Source organism: Corapipo altera, unplaced genomic scaffold (genome assembly GCF_003945725.1).
Source record: "Corapipo altera isolate COAL_440 unplaced genomic scaffold, ASM394572v1 2, whole genome shotgun sequence".
NCBI classification, from domain to species: domain Eukaryota; kingdom Metazoa; phylum Chordata; class Aves; order Passeriformes; family Pipridae; genus Corapipo; species Corapipo altera.
In genome coordinates this window covers 7,191,870-7,199,456 of record NW_020884890.1, presented here as the reverse complement: position 1 = coordinate 7,199,456, position 7,587 = coordinate 7,191,870, and the positions used below count along the sequence as shown (strand labels likewise).

At 38.3% G+C, this 7,587-nt stretch overlaps 1 protein-coding gene across 3 annotated transcripts in view; it reads right to left on the bottom strand.

Moving 5' to 3' along the window:
- Positions 1-1,044: 1,044 nt before the first annotated feature.
- Positions 1,045-7,587, bottom strand: part of KCNQ5 (potassium voltage-gated channel subfamily Q member 5) — a 285,817-nt gene continuing 279,274 nt past the window's right edge. For all 3 annotated transcript variants that reach the window (XM_027644941.1, XM_027644939.1, XM_027644940.1), the window contains 2 exons: positions 6,896-7,022; positions 1,045-6,559 (listed from right to left, as the gene is read on the bottom strand). In XM_027644941.1, the coding sequence (XP_027500742.1) occupies positions 5,618-6,559; positions 6,896-7,022 (1,069 nt within the window). In that variant the 3' untranslated portion in view covers positions 1,045-5,617. The remainder of the gene's footprint in view (positions 6,560-6,895; positions 7,023-7,587) is intronic.

Sequence of the window (7,587 nt, the reverse complement as noted above, 5' to 3'; positions counted from 1 at the left end):
CCATGTTAACTAGACTATGACACTAAGTCCGGTCTTTCCTTAACCACCTGCAGGGACGGTGACTCCACCACCTCCCTGGGCAGCCTATTCCAATGTCTAATCGGTTGGTTTTTAGGAGCTGAACAGGAACATTTAGCTATGTGTCTTTAAGGATGCACATGACTGCCTGTGCCTGGCATGGCAATGTGCTGAGTAACCCAACAGGAAAGACTTCTCCCTGCAGTCTTCTGACCCTTCCCTGCTACTTCTGTGCACACATGAAGCAAGGCTGCCTCATTTAACACAGGAAGAACATGCATACCTTTGCCTTTTTTCCTGATCTGTGTTTATTCTTAAGGAGAGCTTAGCGTTCACATAACCTGTGGGTACAAATGGCTGACATGGAAATCTGCCTTTCTGGCAACTGCATCTTTAAATTTCAGTATCTAAGGTTCCATTCACCAGAGAGGCAGGAGATCACCTGTACTTGGAGATGTCCGGCTCTGATTTTGAAGCTTCCATAGAGGCAGTAACTTCACTACAGCACGGACTCTCTATATTTAGTATTTTATACTCAATTAATGAAGGTTGTCTTCAGCAGGGCTGTGGGAAGAGCACACTGGGGAAAGAAGGTGTGTCGTGAATGATTGTTTTAGATTTGGTGCAGTAACATTCTAGAGCAACTTTCGTGGTTGAATGCAGAAGAAAGGGCTTCACCTAGGCCTCAGGTTAAACTGAAGTGCCTTCTATGAGGAATCCTGCTCCCTGCACAGGCCCCTGATTGCTAATCCTGAATCAATTGCCATTTATCTAACTTCCACACTCATTTTCATAGAGGTGCTGCAACATTAAGTAAACTTTGCTATAAACAGTTATCAGAAACTGAACCTGTCAGACTGGTTCCTGTGCATTTTATTCTAATGAACTTCCTTTGTGGTGTTCATTTAATAAAAAATTACAAAACTTCAAAAAGAAAACAATGACCAAGTTTAATTTTTTTTCCTTGCTTGATATGTGGTCACACCAAACAATCTTTTATGTAAGGAATAAAATGAGTAAACATGGTACTTTTCAAATCATTTTTATTAACAACAATATGGATTCAACTTTGTCAAGAATTTACAATTAACATTGTAATGTACTGGCTAATGTTGTTGCAGTGTCAGTGGAAGCAGCCATCGTGCTTTCTAAGCCTGCTACAAAACGGTCTTTTGGCTTTCAAAGAAGTCAAAAATTCTTCCAATAGCAGATGATATTGAGTATGTCTGGAATTGTCCTATGTGTAGCCACAACTGAATGAATGGCCACATTTGCATCCAGATGAACGGACAGGAAAATATTGCATGATTCCACTGACATTGCAGGGGACAAGTCTTATTTCAAAAACTAATTAACCTTTTTAGACAGTGACAGGACGTCGTGTAATGTTGTAATCCATTTGAATTAAGTCAATTAACACACTTGGAAAAAAAATGTGAAGCAGAAATATCTGGGACAAATTCTTTTCTGACCTGTATTTCATTCAAACCTAGTGAATCCAAAAGGATTGCATGACATATGAGTCAGGATAAAAGTTGGCCCAGAGAGGCAAGTTCATTTCTGGTATATGTGGGTTCAGTTCCTTTAAGGTCAGTGGAACTGAGCCTGGTTATCCCAACGGAGGCAGAGCTTCACTCAGCTGGGCAGTGAATGCATTGAAGTCAGTGAAGCCATCCAAGGATGAATTTAGCCTCAGGTGTTTAAACCCTTTTTTCATTCCTTTGCTGTTATATTTTCCTGCTTGCTCCAATTTTCTGATTATTCTCTGTGCTTTTTAAAATTGTCCCTTCACTTCTTCCCTTTTTACATCAGTACTTTGTGCGTTATTTTTTACATAGTCAATGTGACATGGGTAAATTCAGCTAAGTATTAGTTTCCTCAGGAAATAACTGGAATATTACCATTTTCACTTTAAACAGATGCCCAACAAAATCAGGATTTGAATCTGAGTTCCCATTTCAAGAAAAATTCTTGAATTTCATAAAATGAATGAATTCCATAGAATTTTTGCTTGAGTAAGGATTGCAGGTCCCAATCCAGAAATACTACAGTACATCAGATGATCTACTATACATCAGCCATTCAGCATGATTTGACTTATCACAAAAGCAGGTGAATTATTCATCACCATACTATAATGAGAGCAGTCACTCTAATAGGATTATCTCAAAAACATGGAACAACTGTGGGCACTGTGAATAAAAGTGTATGATCTTTGCAATCTCGAACCCTAGGCTAAAACATCATATTCATATTTAAATTAAAAGTATAGATAATATAAGCCAGGAGCAAATACAAATTCTTAAACAAATAATAGTCATCAAAACTATTCAGTTCTCCATTCAGGTAGAAGAACATGCTGATCAGAAAACAGTTATTTGGATAATGCTTAATTCCTGAAGCTTTTACTTAAGTTTGAATTCTCTTGTCCAACAATCCTCAAGAGGATTGTAAATCAGAAAAAAAATTGTCTTTTGTCCCGACTCATGAACAATTCTTATTAGCTGTCATGAGCTGGATTTTATTAAGCAGCTCAGAACAAGACTTGAAAAGCCAGACAGGCCCTTCTTTTGTGAAACTAATGAATGATTGTCAGTCATGACACTGTCTTTCAAAGAGAGAGCATAGAAACAGGAAACTCTTCATGAGGAAATATAAGTAAAACTTATAAAAATCCAAACAAACAATTCTTCCTCTTTAAAATTTCATATATTCACTACTCTTTCTATTTCCTATCAATATTATGTTAAAAAACCCTATATGATAAGACTTGCAGCTGCAAAAATAATAATGATGAGCATAAAAGAAAACAAATTAGGATTCTAAACCATAATTTGAAAAGATATGATCTTCTAGACTTATTAGTACTTTGTAAAGATATTAACATTTTCATACATCATTTATAGAACTTATTCTTTTGTGCACAAAATTGTATTAAATAAATTAACTTAAAATTACAAGGACTCAGGCATGTCATTTAAGGCAAAAATACCAAGTTTCTGTGAGATAAATTATCAGCAAAACCCAAGGCCCTATTTCTGTGTGGAATTGGTACAGGCAGGGGCAATGCTCAGTTATCCCATTGATGCAATGTGGTGCAATCATCTGCTCACATAGATGAAGGTGGAAAAGTGGTGTTCAATTCATGATGCCTTGATTTTTCAATCTCCTCAGGGAGGGGAAGGGAGTTTCGTTACAGACACACAATTGCCATGTGCCCGATCTCTTTCTCCTTAACTGAACCCTAACTGCATATTTATGCTTAGGTCAGCAGGAGGCTTCATGTGAAAGGCAAGAAAGGCACCATAAAGAGTTAAGAAAAAGGAAAAGAAAACTAAAAAAAATTGTAAGTTTTTAAATTTTCGATAGTTTAAACTTACAGATCTGTCCAGATAAACTGCAGACATTCAAATAAGTTAATAGTTAAGTGAACTGAGATGTGAAAAAAAATGTATTTATCCTCACAAAATTACTGTTGTAATCAGGCTTTAGTATGATCAGATTGCAAGTAAAGAAAACAGGAAAGGCTGAACGTGGTAAATTATATGGCAAATCAGCAGTGAGGAAATTGTGCTTCAAGGTGTCTTTCAGGATTTAACAACTGAAGTTTGCTCTGGTGTAAGCCATGGAACACAGTGTACCGTCCGTGGACCCCATATAATGACACAATATATACACTCTACAGTTTGCATCTACTTTCACATAATAAAATTGTCATGTAACATCCAGGAATACTTCTTTAAAGGAAATATGGAAGCAGAAGTTACAATGGATTCATTGTAAACAGATCAGGTCCTTCACAATACAATCTACAGCATTTAGCCATGGTTAAGACTGAAGTGATGTTTTTGATGTACATAGTAAGTTCCCAGTGGGTCTGGGCCTTGAGAACACACTGCCCTGAGTGAACTGGCACTGGCACCCCCATACATTCGGTATTCCTGGTGCTAGAGGGAAGCTGAGCCCAAACTGGGTTGTCTACAAGCCTGTGGTGCAGGTGGGGTGTAAATCTGAGAGGAGGCAACACACAGAAACTTCATTCAGCTGGGAAAGGCAGCAGGCTGTTTAGGCTGCGCAACGGTTCTCCCAATAGGAAAGCGTTGTTGGGGATGTGCAGAGGCACTAACAGTGCTCCTGCATCTCAGCAGAAGTGAAGTGTAGGTTAGGGTAAGAAAAAAAAGAGGATGTATCAGGCAGGAATGCTCAGTTTGATGTAGGCTTTGAATCTGAAAACCTGGATATTCGGAGGAAGGAGTCTGAAAGCCCTGTCTAGGAAAGTTCGCAAAAAAATGACTGCCATTGGGACACAGTGTTAAGATCTAAGAGTGTTACCACTTTCCCTCTCTCTCCTCATCACCTTTTATTAAAAAAGCAACAAACTCTTGCCTTGATTTTTTTTTTTTTCAGTTAAGGTGCTCTTATCTACTTCTATTTTAATTTCTGATTGCTTATGTGGCATTTTTTTCGAAATAGCACTCATTATCTGTGGGGAAAAAAAAAGTAACTTTTTCCCTCTTTACCTTTCTTGTTTTATGGGATAATTTCCCTTCCTGCCTATCTAAATCTATGTTATTATTTATTTCCACATTGATTGTGTTGTCTTTCTCTCTCCTCTGTTCTGTCCTCTTTAGTTTTACTTTGTACTTCAGTTCCTTGTTTTCCCTCCTTTCTCAGCCTTATGAAGTGCTGTCATAGTATCGGATTGGGACTGCAAGGAAAATTGCCAAAATTTCCACAGAAGGAAATATTGCTTCTAACATGAAGGCAGCGCCTGCTTCCTTCCCTCGCCTGTTGCTGCCAAAATGGTTTGGATTCACAAGACGGCTTCTCAATGAGACTGGGAGGAGCGATTCCCCTGAATTCTCAGTGTAGCCACCCGCATTATCCCCTTCTGAGGCCAGCCCCAATCCTTAAAATACAAACTTTTTGTAGCAAAATAGTGTTCTTTTTATGAAGAACAAAGTGATGTGTCAGGTGCTTCTGCCACAGCACTAAATCACCAAAAATTGGATGAATGTTAACCTGTTGTTTTTCAGAGCTAAAAATAACTGATTAATGATGAGCAAATATGTGTATCTTGCAACTGGCAGCCATTTCTAACCCTGCATTTCTAGCCATATTACTGATTTCCTTGGTACCTTGCTAGCAGCTGTAGATAATTTTTTTGTTGTAAACATAAACTATCATCTAAATCAGGACATTATATATATATATTTATTTAGTTCAGAAGCAAAGTGCTTTAAACCTTACAATTTTTACTTCTGCCCTGTAGCAACGGCACTATGTCTAAATGCTCAAATTTTTGATTTTTTTTTTTTCTTTTTGATGCATCCTGCAGCATTAGCTTTGTAGGCAACTCATTATTTAAACCTACAGTACTTCATCAAAGGCTGCCATACTGTAGGTGTAAATTTGGATGCTAGCCATCACTTAAACATGCATTTTCATGCAGCTAGGAAATATGGGCTCATTCAACTGCTTTGCAGATTCATCCTGATTTTTGTGATTTCATCTTATTAAAAAGGCTTTCAAAACAGTTCATGCTATGATATGTATGACTAGAGGAATGAACCAGCCAATGAAGAAAGCCAGCAAGCTGTTATTTAAGTTTGACATGGAGCAGATTGAGAGCTTCTGTACCATCCCCTGGCTTGCAGATGCTTTGAGATGACCTTGATATTCCAGTCCTTAGAGAGTCAGCAGAGAGAGTTGTTTCCACTAACGGGCGTGAGATGGCTTCAGTAGTCTCTGTTCCTGCCTCTGTCTCCAACTCTTCATCAGTTATAAATAATTTTGACTCCCTCCATTTGGAGTATACATCTTGGCTACCTCTGGAACCACTGGAGTCACTGCCAGCAATCTGTATATTCAGTTCTTCTGTAGACTGTATAAGATTTTGTACAGATAAAGATTTTCCTAAGTCCATTTGCACCACAGGTTTAACTGAGAGCAAAGGTTCCCCCTCTGTATCCAGACTTTTTCTCCACGTGAGATCCTTTGTTGCACTGGGCTGTGCAACTTGTCCACTATCCTTTGACGCAACAAGGCAAGCGGTGACATTGGAAATATTTTCCTGTGTGGTTACAGGAATAATATGAACAGGCTCAGGCTTATTGATATGCTTCATTGATGAGAAAGGTGGTATTTGTAATGTTGTCGGAGTTGCTGGCTTGGTTGCCTGGTTTATTTGGTTTGATGTATTATTAACTGTTGCAGGTCCATCATTTGGCACTTGTGTTGCTTGACTATGCATAGCTGGACTGAAAGCATAGTAAGCCTGAGTGCTAAATTCATTTGGTGTCAGTATAAGCTGTAGGCCACGAGGCAGATTGGCACTAGCTGATCTGGATACACATCCACTAATTTGTGCAGAATTAGATAAATCTTTGCTGTCTGATGGACTCTGATAATCAGAAGTCTGCTCACATTCAAAAGCTGGCATTTGAAATGAAGCCAAAGTGAGCGCAGATGCAGATCCTTTTCGCAAAACTTGTTGATAAATATCTAATAGACAGTCCAATTTTGATTCAATGGATTGTACCTATAGAAAGAGAGGAAAAGGTTAACATTAGTAGCAAATACTAATTTAAAATGTTTGGAACATGTGACTGCTGAAGAGAAAAATGAAGAGGTCTTGGTGTATGCTATTGACCCTTGAAAAAGAACGTCAAAAGCCATGTACATTTTTCACAAGCAAGGTTATAAAAGGGAAAAAAAGGTTAAGGTAATACGATCCATATAAACTTTACTTCAACATATAAATGAAGCAGATATTAGGAACAAATATTTTAACTGTTCAGCTTTTGAAACTGGCAATGAAGTACAGAATAGGCATGAGCAATAAAGAAAGACCAAGCAACATAGAAAATCACTCTACCTGTTTCTCCACTTTGACTACCCGCCCTAACATACTGAGGTCATCAGTTGTCTCATTCTCTGCAGGATTCTTTTCTCTGGTTCTTTTATCTGCTGTGATTTGTCCTTTCCCAAGAATTTGGTCAACGCTGTAAGAGAAATCAAAAGCTGCTGCAATTCCTGAAACCAGTGATGATATGGAAATGTTTGCTATATCCATACATTAAAAATGAAAATCACAATACTTCAAAAAGCACTTAAAAAAGAAGACAAACATAATTTTATTAATTAAAGGAAAAAACCCCAAAAGGAATGAATTTTGAGCATTTGAGACCGCTTTTCTTTTTTGTTGGCACTAACCAGGGGCCAGAACTTAGCCATCATCTGGGAGAGCCAAGGCTAGACTTGCTGAAAGGGGGAGGGAAGAGGTGGCCTCTCCAGCAGCCTGATGTTGTGGAGGAACAGACATACCAATGCCACCCCCAGCTTTCCCATCCTAACAACAGCCTCCAGTCCTGGAGGAATTGTGAGTTTGAAGCAGGAATCTCAGCCCTGATACTGATAATGGTAAATATGATACAATGTTGTGGGGTTTTTTTTCTTAATTACTATTGCCAGGAATCTATAGCACAAAACCTACATAAATACTACATTACCAGTAGTTCCCAATTTCTTTTATGTGAAAAGAGAAGACCTCGAGTGGGAGAAAGGCAT